The 19605-nt window shown below is 43.9% G+C and overlaps 1 protein-coding gene across 3 annotated transcripts in view; it reads right to left on the minus strand.

The window, feature by feature from the left end:
- COL12A1 (collagen type XII alpha 1 chain) overlaps positions 1-19605 on the minus strand; it is a 180234-nt gene that overhangs the window by 1179 nt on the left and 159450 nt on the right. For 2 of the 3 annotated variants that reach the window (XM_060236209.1, XM_060236191.1), the window contains 6 exons: positions 19442-19513; positions 6378-6413; positions 6203-6269; positions 4510-4698; positions 3776-3844; positions 2734-2904 (listed from right to left, as the gene is read on the minus strand). In XM_060236209.1, coding sequence (XP_060092192.1) covers positions 2734-2904; positions 3776-3844; positions 4510-4698; positions 6203-6269; positions 6378-6413; positions 19442-19513 — 604 coding nt within the window. Of the gene's footprint in view, positions 1-1249; positions 1428-2733; positions 2905-3775; positions 3845-4509; positions 4699-6202; positions 6270-6377; positions 6414-19441; positions 19514-19605 lie in introns of those variants that run through there. The other variant, XM_060236199.1, reaches the window with a different exon arrangement.

Here is a 19605-nt window from a genome sequence, read left to right on the forward strand (position 1 = left end):
AGTCAACTAGTTTTCAAGTAAAATGTCTCAAACAAATGAAAAGGGTATGCAGCAGTCCTCTCTATTGAAGTGAAAGGGGAAATCATGTATAGGAATTCTGAGTGCACTTTAGAGAGCACAAGGAATGGTGGAATGCACTGAACTGCAACTTGACTTTATATATTTACTCAGAAATAAATTCTATTGTTCAAATGGACTTGCTCCTAAGATTAGGGTAAACTATACTATATATAGTATTTTGCAGGTATAATTTTCAACCATTAAAAATATTTTCTCAGTACATTTCCAAGGGAAGAGAGACAGTTATTAAAAAAGAAAAGCTGATTTACAAGGATTCAAATATATAATATAATGCCAAAAATAAATAATCATGGAGGTCAGGGTACCATTTTGAAAATCACTTAGGCCTCAATAAGTTAGTTTTGGGTAAGTCATAGGACCTGTTAGTCACAAATAACCTCCATTAAATTAAAAGAGCCATGGCTAATTTTAACTGGATCATGGCCTGCATGTACATTTTACTTATTCCTTTCCACTTAACAGAAAGCTAATTAGAATTTTTGGGCAGGAGGGAAATTCTCAAACACAGAGTATCCATTACTGCATTTAAACAACAGAGTACTAGGGCATATAGGGAGCTACCACCACTGGTGGTATCAAGTAAATATGATTTTGATTGTGCTCCTTATAGCAGACTGAACTACAGCTGGAACTGGAGGATCACCAAACACTGCAGGAAAACCAGAAGCAAAGTTAAGATGGGGTTTTTCTGAGGAAGGGGAGTATTTGCAACAAGATGGCATATACAAAAAGCTCTGTGACTTGAATCAGATAGGAAAACAGTGAGAATAAGGAGGAGGCAACAAACAACAGAGAGAAAGATTTCAAAACACAGAGGTTATGGCACACAGTCAGCTGCAGCAGGCTTTAATGCAAAAGCATGATGTAATGATGTTAACAGATTTTAGTGGACATGATCCCATACAAATCATTTACAAGCTACAATTAGTTTACTATTTACATAGAGTCAATTTCCTCCCACCATGTTAAATGCATCATTGTTACACCCACTAGTTAGTAGTTTTATAAGCCTCCATTGCCACTGTGATTTCTAGAAGGATTTTGTTTTGTTTTGACATGGGGTTAAAAGAAAGGGTTAGAATAGGGGTTTGGATTTCCTTCCCTCTGCTTTATCTATGCTTGGCATTTTGGACTTTCATTGTATTCAAGAAGGTTTGTTAGTATATATACATATAAAGAATCTCCCCATCTTATAAGGCTAACACAGTTCAGTTAACCATTGTCTATGGTGAAAAATCCATACAGACTTCCTAATAAGCACGTGCGCAAACATCTCAGAAACAGGATTTTCATTGTATTCAAACTGTAAGCAGCACTGGCGACTTAGAAAATGTGTTAGCCGGAACCTGAAACAGGTCAAAGATGATGTTAGTTTTCAAGAACAAAAAGGTGTGCAAAAATATATTTTAATTTGTTTGAGTTCATCTATGAGGGTTAAGTTATAAGTATATATATCTATATATGTATAACAGGCTGCACCTTGGAAGGTAACAATGAAGTACCTTTTTCATTGATTTTAAAAATTCGGATTATTGTGCACAGTATAGGTGATAATTTTGATCAATTCAGTTTGTTTTAACCCCCATTACCCTATGTCCATGAATTTGTGTATACATATATAAATATATTCATGTATACATGCACATAACAATAGTGGCAAACAACATATCCAACAGCAATATCATGTTTATGGATTATAAGGTGCTACAGTGCACACAAACTAGTTAACAATACTTGTAGGCCAACTCCTTTCTTAAAAGAGGCCTCTAGATTTATAGCTCACACTATTTTAGGTGATTTTCCCAGCATTTTTGTACTTTGGTGGCCCATTTTCTGAAACTGCTTCTTCTCAGAAGAAATTTGCATCACAGATCCTATGGCAATTTAATAGCAGAAACTGGGAGATGGTGACTCTTTTCAGTTGTCTGCACTGTATCACAGAATGGCATTCAGATTTGGAAAATTAAATTTCAGTTACTAATTCTGTATAGATAATCCCAACATTAATCAGGAGGTCACACGCAGAAATGGCAAAGAACTGTGTCCTTTTTATTTTAGGTGGAGTTGTCAACCTTGTTCAGAAGAAGTAGTTTGATGGAAGGAGGAGGATAACAAGGAGGAGGAGAAGAAGAAGAACATTATCATTTAAATCCTAACAGCAAAATAATATTCTCCTAATGCTATATATAAACTTTCAGAAATGTAAACAGTACCTTACTGAATGTAGCACCTTAACTTATTGTAGTTTTAAAAATTTTATGTAACTGTTTTTAAATGTATTTATTAACCGTATTTTACGATTGCTTTGTATAATAATCATGGTATATACCATGTCCTGTTAGCCACCCTGAGCCTGCTTCGGCGGGGAGGGCGGGATATAAATAAAATTTATTATTATTATTTACTACTTTATTTATATAAACATATATTTCAGCTTGAGAGAGTAAATAAATACAGCACAACTAACCTTAATGACAATCCGAACAGTTATTTCTAGACCTCAGTTAGAAACAGTACACTATTCTGATCAGCCGGGCTAGTAATTACTTCCTCATTTAGTTTATTGTCCTAGGAGATCTCTTTCCACAAAGCTACTCAAATTGAACAAGCATTTCAGTGAAGTGATGAATGTTTAAGTTCTCAACAACCTACCTGGATATCCTTGACCGTTGTAAGCAATACTAGCACACTGTGATGAATCACAGTATCCAGGGGGACCTGGGGGGCCTCTGATGCCTGCATTCCCAGGACGGCCAGGTGGCCCAGCTGATCCCCGAGAGCCTGTAGCACCTGGTGGGCCACTTCTGGATTCCCCTTGTGGACCTGATTTTATAATAAAAAGGAAGATAACATATCTATATAATTTAATAGGAGGTAGTTTGATAAAGTGGAGGCAAAACTCTGCAGTCTAGACTTCAGCTCAGGCATATGGTTAAGAAATACTTCCATTTGGTTTCTGCATATGGTGTCAATGAAACTACCACAGGGAACTGAAGATATAACTCATCATTAGTTGCTTCCCTAATTTTAAGGTCTTTATTCATAGAGAACTGCTTTGGCATAATTTGAGCCTGGTGGTTTATATCCACTCTTTGTAAGGTACAGAATCTCAAGGGGCACTTCTGCTTTAGACAAGCACACTAGATTTCAATTAAAACATAGTCGTTCTGCTACCCCGCAACTTCAAAATGGATGAGATAATGTTTTCTTTGGAACAAGTTATATTCATGGTTAACAGAAATAGAGAGCTTTAACCAAGTGAGGCTACAATTTGTTGCAAGTTTCTTATGGATCCTGTAATGAAACATAAATTGTTTTAACTACTAAATTAAAGGCAGAAACAATGAGACAGTTCAACTGCTCCTGCCAAAACATCAGTGAATAATCAAACTGCACCAATAGCAACTGTGAAAGCACTAAACTTTGATCTTGAATATGGAGTGATTTCCAACTTGAGACAGAAAGACCACTGCAAGCACAACCTAATTCTGATTCTAGAATTTCTAAAAGGTTAATTGACAAAGTCAGGTTGAGTGTAATCAGCAAAGATTTGATGGACATTTACATAAAGTATTTCTTACATCACTTCCCAGTGTGCCAGAGAGAAAGGTTATTAATTTTGTTTTTCGTACTACATATTTACCTCCTTTACATTGTTCTGTAATCTGATATATATCAGAACTGGAAAACTCACCTGGTGATCCAGGCAAACCTCGTGGTCCTGGAGATCCAATTCCCCTTTCACCTTTTTCTCCTGGCAGCCCTACAGTACATAAAAAGAAGGGGGGAAACCCCAAATTATTAAAGCATTGACAGGAAAAGTTGATTGTACTTTCTTCTTAGCATTTTATTGCTAATCATATAATTGACAGGACAGTATTTTATACCACCTTGACGCATTTTCATTACTCTAATCCTTTTAAAAATCTGTATGTGGTGTGACTGAACATGTGAAGACTGCCCCTGGGATATTTAGGGATGAATTCAAATTTCTGATTCCAGATATTTTGACTTGAGAATCTATTTCTCATCTCTTATGTACATGGAACAAGTGATTCTGTGCTTTAGTGCCATTTTATGTTTCCTTGAAATGAATTTTTCTAAAAAATGTACACATTGGTTACTGTTCCTTGTGCATTAATAAATCAACATTATACACTATATACATGTAAATGATATACATACAGATTTCATACAAATGGTGTATAGAACTGTACAACGCGTGAATACAATGCAAATTAGTCTACAAAACAAAAGGAAAAGCAGATAAACCTTTCAGATATATATAAAAGCAAACAAAGTAGGAAATATTCCTTCCTACCTACCTCTAAGCACTAAAGCAGCTATGGTATACAACATTCTTTTGCTTCACAGAGAGTGACATAAACAGATGAAAAATACATTTAAAAAAAAACACCCACTACACACCTCTCTCTCCAGGCGGTCCTTGGAGCCCAGGTGTACCTGGAAACCCTTGTCTGCCTGCAGATCCAGGTTCTCCTGGTGCCCCAGCAGGTCCGGGGGGACCTGGTGGTCCTGCAGGTCCAGGCTGGTTGCGGTTTGAATAGTAATCATTGGGGATTTGGTTCAACATTTGGTTAAATCGGGTCATTTGACCTTTGGGAAAATAAAGTATTTAAAATTATACAAAATACTGTTTTTCCTTGGGAAATTATTTTTTAAAAATGAAAATCCTACTCATAGCACACACAGATCACTTCCTGTCTATTAGTGGTTAATTTGGTATTAGCTATTATATAAAAGAAAAAGAAAAAATGTGAGCAGCAGATACCACTGAAAAAAATAAAACTGATAAAATTTACACATCCAAAATAGGACAAGTTTACAGAAACCCCCTCCCCCAATGACAGGAAAAAGCCCCCACAGCAACAACTCAAAATCGCTCCCAACAACAGAAGGAAGAAGAAGAAGATGATGATATTGGATTTATACCCCGCCCTCCACTCTGAATTTCAGAGTCTCGGAGCGGCTTACAATCTCTTTTATCTTCCTCCCCAACAACAGACACCCTGTGAGGTGGGTGGGGCTGAGAGGGTTCTCACAGCAGCTGCCCTTTCAAGGACAACCTCTACCGGAGCTATGGCTGACCCAAGGCCATCCCAGCAGATGCAAGTGGAGGAGTGGGGAATCAAACCAGGTTCTCCCAGATAAGAATCCACACACTTAACCACTACACCAAACTGGCTCTCTGGGTGAGGAAACCCAGAAGTGCAGAAAGGGGTCGAAGGGGGAAACCAGTGGCACAGCAGAGGTGACATGGGTAAGCTGAGGAAAAGCAGAAATGTTGGAAAGAGTGGTGAACTGGAGACAGTAGACTTGAGAAAGCATATATGTGGGTGACAGCAGGCAGAACAGATAGGAAGACTACAGATGGGTAGAGCCACAAGTTGAAGGTGGTGTTGAAGCCAGAACATAGGCAGAGAGAGTGCACATGGCACAAGGGGACAAGTGCACATGGCACAAGGGGACAAGAAGAAATTTTCCTTTCCCCACAAATCCTTGCAGGTCACACCCTTGTTATAGGATAATGGGAAATTATCCCTCTGATGCAACTAATTAGTTCTCTGGCTCTATTTGCAGTTCCCATTGCAAAAGTCAGCCAGACATAACACTGGATAGCTTATATTTTGCTACTAGTATAGCATTTATTAAAAACTGAAACCATCTAATTAGATTTCAGGACCACCAGTTATATAGGTAAACTACAGCTACCTCCCGTCCCCCAAACCCCTACTACTATTGGACAACTTTTTACTGTCACCAGCCAGGCTAGAAGCTGCTCAGGAGTTGTTCCTGTGACTTTCCTGCAGTTTTTATGCTACATCCCAAGTATCTGAAGATCTATGAATTGCCATTTGAATATACCTGTGTCATTCTGCTACTTGCCCTTCCTTACCTGCATCCTAGTTCTACATATTGCTCTCCTGGGCTTTGATCACAATGCCAGCAAGCACTCACTCACTTGGCTTTGCCTACTAGTGCAGGCACTGCCCAACTGGATGACTTCACCTCCTGTGATTATACTTGAATTTCACAATAGAGCCTGACAAGTGGAAAAAATATTTAAATATATCTTGATATATGCATAGATTTTGTTTACCATTTATCAGTTGTTCACAGACTTGTCTTGCAACAGCTCGCATCAAATTCTGAGAAGCAATGTCTCCCTTGATAATTAAAGGAAGGCTTGCATTAGAACACGAGCTACTCCTTTTTAATTTAATTTAATAAATTAGAAGAAATGGGAATGAACTAACAGTTAAGGTTGTACTTACTCGGTCACCCTTTTCACCCTTCAACCCAGCTGGGCCCTGTAATAAATTATATTTATCAGGGCATATCAACAGGATAACATCATGCAAATGACCAAATATAACCCAAAGAAAGCAATGAAAAGCAATAATCAGAATGAACACAAGAGTGTGCACTGGGAGATAATTCATCATGAGATGTGCTCATCAGAAGCTCCAAGACTTGACCAAAGCCTATATTGAAATTTAAATAGCAAGGCCTAGAAAGAAATAGGGATATGTAACACCAAACCTGTGACTGGCAAGCAGTTTGAAGCATCTACACTGGGCAAACCCTACCATAAATATGTATGGTTCGTAGATAAGAGGCTGTATTGTTTTCAGCTCTTCTAAACTGTTTCCATATACCTCAGAATATCTATTCATAGCCTCTGTTCATGTCTTAACATAAAACACTATAAGAGGTTTTATTTGAATTCTCAGTTTCCTCTTTTGGGTATTAAAAACTGTAAGGGTGATATTTCTTTGTTTAGTAGAGTATTTGGTTGGCATGGAGAAATCCAAGTCCAAGCTCAGTGCTTGTAAAGTTACTAACCTCCAGGAAGGGCCTGGAGTTCTTTCAGAATTACAGCTGATCTCCAGCCAACAGAGATCTGTTCCCTCAGATGAAATGACAACTTTGGAGGTGGACATCACATCCCCACAGAGCTCTTTCTCCTTCACAAATTGTCCTCCTCAGGGACTACTGCCAAATTGCCAGGAATTTCTCGAGCTGGATTTTGTGTATAAACACTTGGCATCTCCAGTTAAAGGATCATTGGGATAGATCCAAGCGGGCAGCTGTGCTGGTCTGAAGCAGCTGAACAAAGCAGGAGTCAAGTGCACCTTTAAGACCAACCAATTTTTATTTAGAACATAAGCTTTCGTGTGCTCTTAAGCACACTTCATCAGACGAGGGATCCAGCCAGTGAGCAAAGCCATACATAGCTGTATGTATGTATTGGGAAACACTTTTCTCTGCCTGATGCCACGGAGAGCCACTGAGGTCACAATAAGGAATACTGAGCTAAAAGGACCAATGCTCTGCCTCAACATACACAGTTGTTCATATCCAGAGAATCATACACTAAAGGTATAGATAGTACAGTTCTATTTTGTGGAGACATCAGTAGTAATCCTTTAAGGATACCAAATAAAGCACTATAATGGAGTGATATTTTCTTGTTCTTATGTTTTACCTCGGTGATTTATGATTTATCTCGTTTTTTTAAACTTTGAACCTTTAGATGTTTAAAATGGATTGCAGTTATCTTGTATTCATTTCAAAGTGCAAAACCAGTAATGTTATCTGGTGATAAATTTGTTAATGGGTTACTGTAATCCTAAAAATACCTTCCTGGCAGGAAGCCCCAATACAATGGGATTTACTTTTGAATAAACCTTTTTAGGATTGCTTTCTAACTATTCTCATGAATTGGAATATGTATACACTTGCTACCAATCTAGGCCTGTGGATTTCAAAGGGCTTAGAACTGAGTACCTCTCTATAGGATTGTACTAAGGGGACCACCCCGCCTCCACTCTTGGTTATTAGTCGCCTAACCATAGCTAAATACAACAGAGAAGGAGTCAGGCTATTTCTATGCGACTATGAACTGCTATGCACTTAATACGAACTTCATGCTACCAGGACACTCAAAAACAATGTTCTGGAAATATATACATGTAATCTAGTCTATAAACATGAGTTAATATATACATACCTAAAACAACCGTTTGAATTTAGCTTCATTGTTTACATTCTTCACTTAAGAAATGGAAAAGTCAAGAAAGATTCTGACATATTTCCCTGGTGACACTTTATCAACATACTTAAGATGAATGTTGGAGATTTTCAAGATGAATGACAGTAATCACATAAGGATATATTTGTTGTTCAGTTTTGCTGGGAGGCATCATGGAAAATCTCTCCATTTCAAATCACTCCAAAAGTTTGTCTGAACTACTGAGCCGTAACCAGAAAACCATCAACCCATTTCAGTAAGCAATTCTACCAGTACTCCATCACATACTATGCTTTGGGTTTTCATGCAGTTTTACATTCTGGATTTTTTAATGGGTTGGGTTGTTGTTGTTGTTTTTTTTTGGGGGGGGGGAGTTTTTATGATTTTATCTTCTTTTATTTGAGAGCCACCTCACACAGATCTCTGAAAGAGTGGCATGTAAATAAATAAATGTAAGTATAATTTAATAAGTGTCTAGAGTCAGGTGAGCAGCCACGCTGGTCTGAAGCAACAGGACAAAGTCAGAGTCCAGTGGCACCTTTAAAACCAACCGAGTTTTATTCAAGGTATGAGCTTTCATGTGCATGCACACTTCCTCAGATCCAATGAAATGGAAGACAACCATACAAACTTAGACAAGAATCTGAACATCAAATTAGCATGTAACATGATGAAGGTATTTTAAGATAATGCTTCACTATTGTTCCTCCTTCATCCAAACAACTGTTGACCCTATAAACTTCATTTGTTATTCCTGTTTTGTCTCCACAATCTTAAAATACCTTCATCATGATCCATGCTAATTTGCTGTTCAGTCACTGTTTATAAGTTTGAATGATTATCTTCCATTTCTATGTAGGAAATGTGTGTGCACACAAAAGCTCATACCTTGAATAAAAAACTTCATTGGTCTTAAAGGTGCCACTGGACTCTTAACTTTGTTCTAGAGCCAGGGATGTTTTGGATGTGTTGTGATATAATTCTAGTATACCACTCATAATAATATCTTCCATTTTCTAGTGTGGCATTATCCAAATTGACTGGCCTCTTCAGCTTACTATAAAGCAAAATAATGTTCACTTATTTTATTTCAGATCAGGGTCACCACTTCTAAGTTATTTTTATATTCCCTTCCAACTACTTTCTGAGAAGACTCCATATTTTGCAATTGGTATTAATCATGTGTGACAGTTTTGGATGTACCAAAAGGAAATCCCTAAAAAATCAACAATCTTTTATTGGTAAACTCTCAGAAGTGAGTGGCTTTGTAGTCATTCTTCAATCATTTTTAAAGTTCTTTCATCAGCATAGGAAAAAATAATCACTAAATTTGGCAGTGAGTGGGTTCCCTCCCCCCAAAAAGTTTCAATGTATTTTCAAATCACCTCAGTAACAGATTCTAATAAATTATTCTATTATCACTAGAAAATATTTGGATAAAATTAAATGGAATACATGATCTTCCAGTGAAATCATGAATACTTAAAGAAGTGATAGTTAAGCTAGTGATAGTTTTTAGATGCACAAAACTCAGCCTTGGTTAAAGTATCACGTGAAAAAACCTAGCTGTCTAAACACATCTAAACAATAGTCCACTAAGTCTGAAGTAAAGTCAATCATAAATTCTAATTGAAAATTAGGGGGACTATGTACTTTGACTAAATAGCTCTAAGAAATTACATAACAGAAATTACATAACCCCACTTCATAAAGGACCTAAAAGTTGACATTTCTGGTATTTTTAGAGAAGAAGCAGAGACACAGTCATAAGCCCAAGGCAAGGGAGGGACAATCAAATACTTCAATAGTGCAATCCTAAACAGATTTTTGCCCTTGATAACTGTGTATTGCTACCTCAAATCATTTTTGAAAAGCCATTTAATGAAGACATGAAAACAGTTTCAAACCGGAATACATTCAAAAGATATAGGAGCTTTCAACAAAATACCTCCAGGATTATAAAGTATTATGTTGAAGGGAAGAATAACTTCCCTAAGGGTTTTTTTTTTTTAAATTCTCCCAATTTGACACAAAAACACATGAAAAGAAACACTACATTATTTAGGAAAAATTACCTTAACAAAGCTGTCACACAACTGGATCACCTCCCTCATCTGTCAATCAGCCTCATTCAGAATATGATTATCAGTTATTTTAGCCTAAGGCAGCATTTACTTTTAGAACGTTCACCACATCTGAGAAATTGTTCCAGAATTAAAGACCGGGAGTCCCTGGGAGGATTACTTAACTGACATTGGTGTCTACAAAGCACAGATAGATGATCTGTCCTTGTTTATCCTAAACACTTAACAGACAGCATTGTTTATTTAGTTCCTTCTTATTGAATTATTGTCATACAACTATCTTTGACTAAAGAATGGTTATTAAGAAATTACCAATGCAATTTTCTAAGTCTCTCAAGTATTTCAGATGGCAGTTTCATGCCAAATGTTCTAAAGATGTGTAGCTTTTCACAGTTTGTTAATCTCTTGATAAGTGACAAATTCTGCTTAATTGTCAATGTTTGTTACATTCAATGGATCAGCAAAACAATGCAGCAGTAAAAGTAACAGGGTACAGCATTAGCAGAGGCTATTTACTAATAAAAAGGATTATCTATACACAATTGCATTTTTTCTTCTCTATAGTTAAAATTGAAACAGAAGTTCTGCCTCTGTCTTCTACAGGATCTGGTTCTTTTATGAGGCTGTAAAATGGAATTCTGAAGTGAGCAGAATGTCTTCACTCTATTTTCATGCCACAATGTAGCCAGCTGCAGCTCATGAGCTTCATTAGGAATCTTTAGGGCCAGCTCCAAAGTTGCCATTTTGAAATCTTGTCCCCACAGAAAGTACAAGCACAGAGTATGATACTGATTTCCCCCACTGTGCATATCTATATTCAAATGTTTTCTAAACTCCTGAACAAATGATTTTTTTAATCCTTTGCTACTCAAGTTTGTTTCATAGCAATTTGGAATTGTCAGATGATATACCAGGCTTCCCTGAATTAGAACATTGTGGGCCAACTAACTCAAGAAGCCTGTGCTCCAAGACTGGATAATCAGATCTCTTTGACTCAGCAACCTCTTAAGACCTTAAGTAAACAGTATGGGCTGGGGAGTCCCATGGTCTACTACCATGAAGGGTGGAGGTTAGTACCATGGGGGTTGGGGGGTTCTACTACCACTGCAGGGGTTGGGGGTTGCAATGAGAAAGAAATTGTCCTTCCTGCTTCTCCCACCAATAGAAAGCTTTTTACTTTCTTTACTGTGATTTAGTCTTATTCCTCTCCTCATTGTGTCATGATGTTTTGTATTACTCCCGCAACACCACCATGGAAATGTATTTTCCATGGGTGCAACCTTGTGGACATTCTAGTCTGAGATGAGATAGAATTCTTGCTGCTATGCTGATGCTCCAATAATTTCATATAAGTCAGCCCCCTTCCAGCTGAGCGGCATCACCGCTTCAGGCTGGGGGCCGGGTTTTGCCCTCCTGGAAGGAGGGAGGGATGACTCAGCTCCCCAGCATATGGGAAGCTGACGGGGCGTGGACCCGGCCCCACCCCGAAAAACAGGTTTCCTACCTGTAACTGATGATCTTCGAGTGGTCATCTGTGCAGTCACACCGATGGGAGAAGGCGCCTGCACCGATCACGATCGGTAAACTTCAAAGCTGCGGATTTCCGCGCCTTCCGCCGAAGCGTGCATGCGCAGTCCCCCATCTGCGCATGCCCACCGAGGCGGGGAGCGGACATCCCGCCAGTTCCTTCTGACCGCTGCAATAGCCCAAGCTGATGGACCGGCAGCGGAGGGGAAGGAGGGCGGGTAGTGTGACTGCACAGATGACCACTCGAAGATCATCAGTTACAGGTAGGAAACCTGTTTATCTTCTTCGTGGTCTCTGTGCATCACACCGATGGGAGAGTAGCAAGCCAAGGTCTTACCTGGAGGAGGGTGCAAACGGTCCATCATGAAGACATCGACTGCAAAACCGCACGGCCCACCAAGGCATCTCGACACCGTCCCAGGTCCAAGGCATAGTGGGACACGAACGTGTGCGCCGAGGCCCATGTCGCAGCCTTACAGATGTCCTGGATGGGTACACCCTTCATAAAGGCTGTCGAGGCCGCCACCGCTCTGGTAGAGTGGGCCCGAACCGGCCCAGGAAGCGGCGTCTTGCGGAGGAGGTAGCACAGGCGAATGGTCTCAATGATCCATTTCGACAAGCGCTGGGAGGATATCCTCTTGCCCTGTGATGCCGTGGCGTAGGACACGAACAGGCGAGGATCCTTCCGGGACGCCTTCGTCCGATGCAGGTAGAAGGACAACGCCCTCTTCACATCCAGCGCGTGAAGCCAACGTTCAGCGTCATTGGCCGGAGCCGGAAAGTAGGAGGGCAGGTGAATCTCAGCGTTGAGATGAAACGAAGAGACGACCTTAGGCAGAAAGGTAATGTCCGGCCTAAGGGACACGCCCTCCGGAGTAAACCGGAGGTAAGGAGCGTCACTCCGGAGAGCAGCCAGCTCCCCCACCCGTCTAGCTGACGTGATGGCCACCAAGAACGCCGTTTTCCAAGCCAGAAGGTGCGGCGCGCACGTGGCCATGGGCTCGAACGGTTTCCCCGTCAAGGCCCTCAGGACCAAGGCTAGATCCCAAGCAGGAGCGGGGACCTTGAGGGCCGGGTATAGCCTGACAATCCCTTTGAGGAACTTCTTGGAGTCCGGGTGAGCGAAAACTGAATGGCCGTCCACTCGAGAGTGTTCTGACGAGACAGCCACCAGATAGACGCGCACGGAGGGCACCGTCAGGCCTTCGTCCAGCAACGATAAGATAAAGTCAAAGACCACTGGCAGGCCCGCTTCACAGGGAGTGACTCCTCTGTCTAGGGCGAACTTGACGAACTTAGCCCACTTATAGGAATAGGACCTCCTAGTTGAGGCCTTCCTACAATTCAGCATCACAAATCGCGCCCGCTCGGACAGCCGAGGCCTCTCAGGCGCCATGCAGTGAGCTTCAAGTGGGGAACGTCGTGGTGAAGAACCTGGCCCCGATGGGAGAGGAGGAGATCCGGGGCCCGTGGGAAAGGGTGGAAGTTCCCGCTGGCTAGGCGAGAAACCACTGGGAACCACTGCTGCCGGGGCCACCAGGGGGTGACAAGGATCCCCACCGGCCTGTCGCAAAGGATTTTCTGTATCACCTTTGTCATGAGAGGGATCGGGGGGGAAAGGTAAACCTTGTGAAGGCTCCAAGGAACTAGGAGTCCGTCCCCCAAGGACCCGCGACCTTGGCCCCCTCTGCTGCAGAACAGCCTGCACTTCCTGTTCTCCCGTGTCGCAAAAACGTCCAAGTCGGGAGTCCCCCACCTTTGGAAGACCGGTTCCTGGTAGTCCCAATTTATCTCCCACTCGTGGAGGGACGCCCCCCCCACGGCTTAGGAAGTCCGCCCGGACATTCTGCTCCCCTGGAAGATGGGTTGCAGACAGCGACACGCCCAGTGACTCGCATAGGTCCCACACGGACATGGCGAGGAGGCAGAGCCTGCGGGACACCGTGCCCCCCTGCCGGTTGATGTACGCCATCGCCGTGGTGTTGTCCGTCATGACCAGCACCGCCCTGTTCCGGAGAATGGTCTGGAAAGACTGCAGTGCATGATACACCGCCAGGAGCTCCAGGTAGTTGATGTGACATTGGGAGTGGCGATCGGGCCACGGGGCGCCCACACAGAGTCCCGCAGCATGCGCCCCCCAGCCCCAGAGGGATGCATCCGTCGTCACCGTCACTGTAGGAGCCGGGCGTCGGAAGGGTAGACCTTCCATCAGGTGGTCCCTGTTCTCCCACCACCGGAGAGATGCGAGGACCTCCGACGGGATCGTCAATCTGCGGGAAAGGGGATCGATGTTGCATCGAAAGACCCTGAGGAACCAGAGCTGCAGTGGCCGCATGCGTCGTCTCGCCATGCCGATGACCGATGTCGTAGCTGCCATGAGGCCCAACAGTCTTTGCACCTGTCGAGCTTGAACCACGGGTTTCTCTTGAAAGGAGCGCACCGTCTGTACCAGCACCTCCGCTCTGTCGGGGGGGAGAAACGCTCTGCACGCCTCCGTGTCCAGGATCGCCCCAATGAACTGCACCTTGCGAGATGGGCGGAGGTGGGACTTCGCCCAGTTGACCTGCAGGCCCAGCTTTGTGAGCAGAGCGAGGGTCAGTCCGATGTGGTGTTGCAGAAGCTCCTCCGAGCTCGCCACAATCAGCCAGTCGTCGATATAGGGAAAAATCGTCACCCCCTGCAGCCGCAGGTTGGCGGCCACGACGACCATTGTCTTTGTGAAGACCCTCGGAGCCGTACATAGTCCGAAAGGAAGGGCCCGGTATTGAAAATGGGCCCCCCCGATAGCAAAACGGAGGAAGCTGCGGTGGGCAGGAAGGATGGAGATGTGAAAGTATGCATCCTTCAAATCCAACGTGGCCATGAAGTCGCCCGGAGACAGCAATGGAAGGATATGCTGCAGGGAGACCATCCGGAACTTGTCGCAGCGAACAAACAAGTTCAGGTCCCGAAGGTCCATGATTGGACGGAGACCACCGTCCTTCTTTGGGACGGTAAAGTAATGGGAGTAGAACCCCTGGCCCCGTTGGTCCGCAGGGACCTCTTCGATCGCACGTTTGAGGAGGAGGGAGTCCACTTCCGCTTGGAGGGATGGGGAAGGAGGGGTACGGACGAACTTTAGTGTGGGGTAGCGTAGGAACTCTATGGCGTACCCCCGTTGAATGATGGATAACACCCACAGGTCCGATGTAACAAGGGACCACTCCAGTAGGTGGGGGGAAAGACGGATAGAGTCCACTACAACTGATGGAGGAAGGAAGTCAAAGGCCCTGCTTGCCCTGCTTGGACCCTTTCTGACGAGGCTGGGTAGCAGGGGGAGAGTACTTCTGTTTGGAAGAATATTGCTGACGCTGGAAGGGCGCAGAAGACTTAGGTTTCCAGGAACGCTCTGGTGACTTCGCATACGGCTTCTTCTGCCACGGTTTCGTCCACTGCCGCTTTGATTGAGGGCGGGGGGCCGAAACACCCAAGTTACGCGAGGTTTTGATGCTTTTGTCCAGCTCCTGGAGGACAGAGTCCGTAGTGGAGCTGAACAACCCCGAACCATCGAACGGAAGATCCTCTACGTAGATTTGAGTGTCTGGTTGCAGCGCCGTAGACCTCAACCAAGAATGTCGACGAAGAGAAATGGCCGTCGTTAGTGATTTGGCACATGCATCTCCGGAGTGTTTGGCCGAATTTATCTGCTGCTTAGCCAGCAGTATGCTTTCCTTCTGCAGCCGCTTGAGAGTGCCCCTGGTCTGTTCAGGAAGGGTACCCAGGACGGAAGAAATCTGCTCCCATAAGGCGTATTGGTACCGTCCCATACACGCCGAGTAATTGGCTATTTTCACCCCCAATGACCCCGCAGAATATAGCCGGCGACCCATGGAGTCCAGTTTCCTGCCTTCCTTATCTGGTGGTGTGGAGTGTGTCTTCTTCGCCCGGGATGAAGAGGACACAACCACCGAGTTCGGTCTAGGATGCGTGTAGAGGAACTCGGCGGTGCTTTCTTGGATCTGATACATATGATCCAAGCGCCGGGAAGACACCGGGGTAGAAGCGGGCTTGTCCCACGAGGATTTCACCGTTTGGAGCATCACGTTGGTAAGTGGCAACGCCACTGCCGTAGAGGTGTCCCTCTGGACGACATCGAAGACACTATCCGTTATGACTGGTAGTGGCTGTTCCGTCGACAAAGACAGTGTCTGGGCCATCCTGCGGACCAGATCCCCGTAGGACTTGAGGTCCTCTGAGGGGGAAATGGGAAGTTCATCAGACGTTTTCTGGGGGGGGGGAAGGATCCCCAGAAGAGGGGTCTTCCGGGTCGTCGGGGGAGGAGTCCGACGATCTGGGGGATGCCTCTGCCGACGCCGATCGCTCGGATGGATTTCGGTCGACCGGCGACCCTTGCTCTGGTGGAGGAGTCTTGGGGGTCGGTTCCCGTCGAGTGTGATGCTCCGAGTCAGGTGGTTTCGGTACCGGATCCACTTTAGGAGCTGCCCCCATCGCCGCCGACGAATGTTTCGACGGGCGGTAGGACATGCGAGAGTGATACGAAGTGGCAGAGCGCTGGTCCCAGTCTGGTTGCTTCGGGGCAAGCCATGGGAACGGAGGTTGCAGTGGGTAAGCGCCGTATAGATATTGCCATTGGCGCTGATCCCAGGGTACTTGCTGTACTGGCCGCTGCAGAGCACGATCAGTCCCGACCTCTTGCGGAGAGCGAGTTTCAGACCGGTCTCGATCGGATCGGTGGCGAACCGGGCTTCGGGATCGAGGAGTCTCTCGGCCCGAAGAGGAACGACGGTCCAGCGTTCTGGCCAAGCGTTGAGCCGATTCGATCTCGGAGTCCGAGTCGGTAATGACGAGCTGCGTCGAGGCCGAAGCGAGCAGCTGGCTGTCCCAACGTACAGCAAACAGCTTCAACGGGGGAACATCGCCAACCGGTCCCGGGGGAGATTCAGGAGAAGTCAACGGTGCCGACTGAGCAGGCTTAGCCTTTTCAGCTTTCTTGGGCTTTTTCGCCTTATCGCCAGACGTTGCCTTTTCGTCCTTGTGCTTTTTAATCGGCACCGGGGACTCAACGTCAGATGCCGAGCCCGCACGCTTACGGGGGCGATCGGCTTCACCGACTTGGCGATCGGCGTCGACGGACTTCGATGTCGATGACTCTTCGGGAGCGGTCTGCTCGGCGGCCATTTTGCGGGGAGAGAGGGCTTGCTCCATGAGCGCGGCTGCTAACCTTGCCGCCCGGTTTTTCCTGGTCTGCTTCGAGAATTTGGAGCAGTGGCAGCAGGAAGCCGGCGTGTGGCCTTCCCCCAGGCACAGCAGGCAAAGAGAGTGTCTGTCGGGGGGTGCAATTTTACTCCCGCACTTCGCATCGGTGTGATGCACAGAGACCACGAAGAAGATCAACACAGTTCTTTTTGGCTCTCGGCCCACCCGCCTGCCCTATGCAGTACAGGTTTTACTGGTCGCCTTATTTGGGGCCAGGTAGGAATTTTTTCATTTTCAATGTATTGGCATAAGTGAATTTGTTTTTCGCCTACCTTGTACTGCTGGTTAGTGTAGAGTTTTGGGGAGGAGTTGTTAGTTTGGTCGCTTGGCAGGATGAGGTATTGGCTACAGTATTTTAGGGGAGCACCTATGGCTCTGCACCAGTTGGTGCTGGTGGTCTGTACGAACTGCAGATGGGCTTTACGGCTCAATGCGGGGAGTGCAGATCACGACAAAGCCTCACTGGGGCGGATCCTTCAAGTGGATTGGATGCCAGTCTAAGTGGAGGTGGAGTTTGGGCCTGGCTGCTCAGCACTGGCCAGATGATATTTGGCTTTTGCTGGGGGCAGGGTGGCTCGCCCTCCCAGGACAAGGTGGGGTACTGGGTTTGACCCCAGGGCTTGTCCTGTTAGGCTTAGACCTCTTGCCATTCCTGCTCGTTCAAGTTATGTTTAATAAAGCGGCCTGGTTTTCATCCAACAATGTGTCAGCCTCTTCATTCCGACTGGGGGGGCAATATAACTGACGGTGAGATCTCCCAGTTTCATGCCTGATTATACTATGTAATATGGATCTTTGTATGACTGGTGCTAACAAAGATCAATGGGTAATGAAATTACAGCATGAAAGATTACAAAAACACAGAAAGAATACTGGGCCACACAGTATTTTGGAACTGGGCCACACAGCTAAAGAAAAGGCTTGGATGACCTTTAGAACTCTGCAGGCTACATTTGGCCGACCAGTCACACATATGGCCTTGAGTTGCCCCTTTGGCACTGCTTTATAGCATAAATGTAGGTGTTGAAATCACATCTGCTGCATGAGTCTGAAAACACATCTGCAAAGACTGTATGCCAGAGTTCCTGCTGAGATTTTGTCTGAGAACTCAAGAAACAGTAAATGTGATGTCAGACCAGTAAGGAACTGGGACAATTGAATCCAATCATAGTATACACTGAAAATGGTACATAGATTAATCCTAAATAGAAACAAACAAAAAAGAAAAATCAAACAGAAAACTTCACTGAAAAGTGATTGGTGCATAAAAAGCCCTAACAGTAGCACTGATAGCTTTTTTTTAGACCAGTCCCTGCTCCAATATCACTTAACAGCAGCTTGATGTACAGACATCAACAAATGATAGTGCTTTTCTCTATACCATTAAAACAGTCCTAATGAGACCCCAATTCTGAGAAAGCTAGCCACTGAAATTGATGGTACATGAACAAGACTATTGCTCTGTGGTAAAATTTGACACTGTTACTAGATCAGACTAAAGGTTATTTAATCCAGCATCCTGCTTCCTCAGCCAGGTAGTTCCAGAAAGCCCCTATGCATGTTTTCAATAGCTGTTACAGAATTAATCCAAGGATAAGAGGAGGGATGTGCAGAAATTTATCTGAACCAAATATATATATCCAAAAAAACCTTATCAGTATTTTAAATATATATTTGGGTCTCCTAGCTGTCCTTTACAATATCACCCCATATAGTTTTAAGAATGTTGATGCAAGCAAAAGGTATGAAAGAAAGTCTGCTACTTTTCCACACTGTCTCAAGGGGTGTGAATGTTGTATCCTTCGATACCAAGTGCCTTCTCACAGCAATCTTGCCTACATCAGACAGAGTGGCTCCAGCAATTGCTACTAGCACATCACATTGCCTTTTTCCTAAGTTGGTTTTAGATGAAAAACTCAACACAAAGCCCACAACACAACATTGAGGTTACATTGTTAAATTCGAACATTTTGAAACCAATAGCTGTTATGATACTATACATAAGAAATTCCACCTTAGGCAGCATATTGCATGTGCCTGTGCTTAAAAGAAATAATTCCAGTGATTTTGCTGATCCAGCACTCAGATGTTTATATAATGCAGAAATATAAGCCTTGGTATGTGCTCTATACCTATAAGTGCAGTTTCCAGTTCTGAGACTTAAATCTCAAAAACAAAAAAACCAACAATAACAACCAACAACAACAAGATCCAAAACAAAATAAAAATCCTACTGTAAAATTCAAACTTAGGATCGAGATATTAGTTTCAAAATAATGCTTAAAATCAGAATCAAGATATTAATTTCAAAATATTAAATAACTCTTATGGTAATTATTGTATATGAGGCCAAGCTGAGAAATGCCTCCTACTTGTCTGAATTTTTAAGAATATCTTTCACAACAGATAATGGGAAATGAGTTCTTGTTTATCTTACTGGTGATCCACGATCTCCTGGTTTCCCTGGTTTCCCAGTAGGGCCAGCTACTCCAGGCACTCCTGGGGCACCCTGTGCAGAAGAACATTGGAAAGGAATGTTACAAAGGAGCATACTAATAGTGGCTGGTAAATATGCTTAATTAACTATACTGTGTGAAATTA

This window comes from Heteronotia binoei, chromosome 1 (assembly GCF_032191835.1).
Source record: "Heteronotia binoei isolate CCM8104 ecotype False Entrance Well chromosome 1, APGP_CSIRO_Hbin_v1, whole genome shotgun sequence".
In the NCBI taxonomy this organism is placed as follows: Eukaryota; Metazoa; Chordata; class Lepidosauria; order Squamata; family Gekkonidae; genus Heteronotia; species Heteronotia binoei.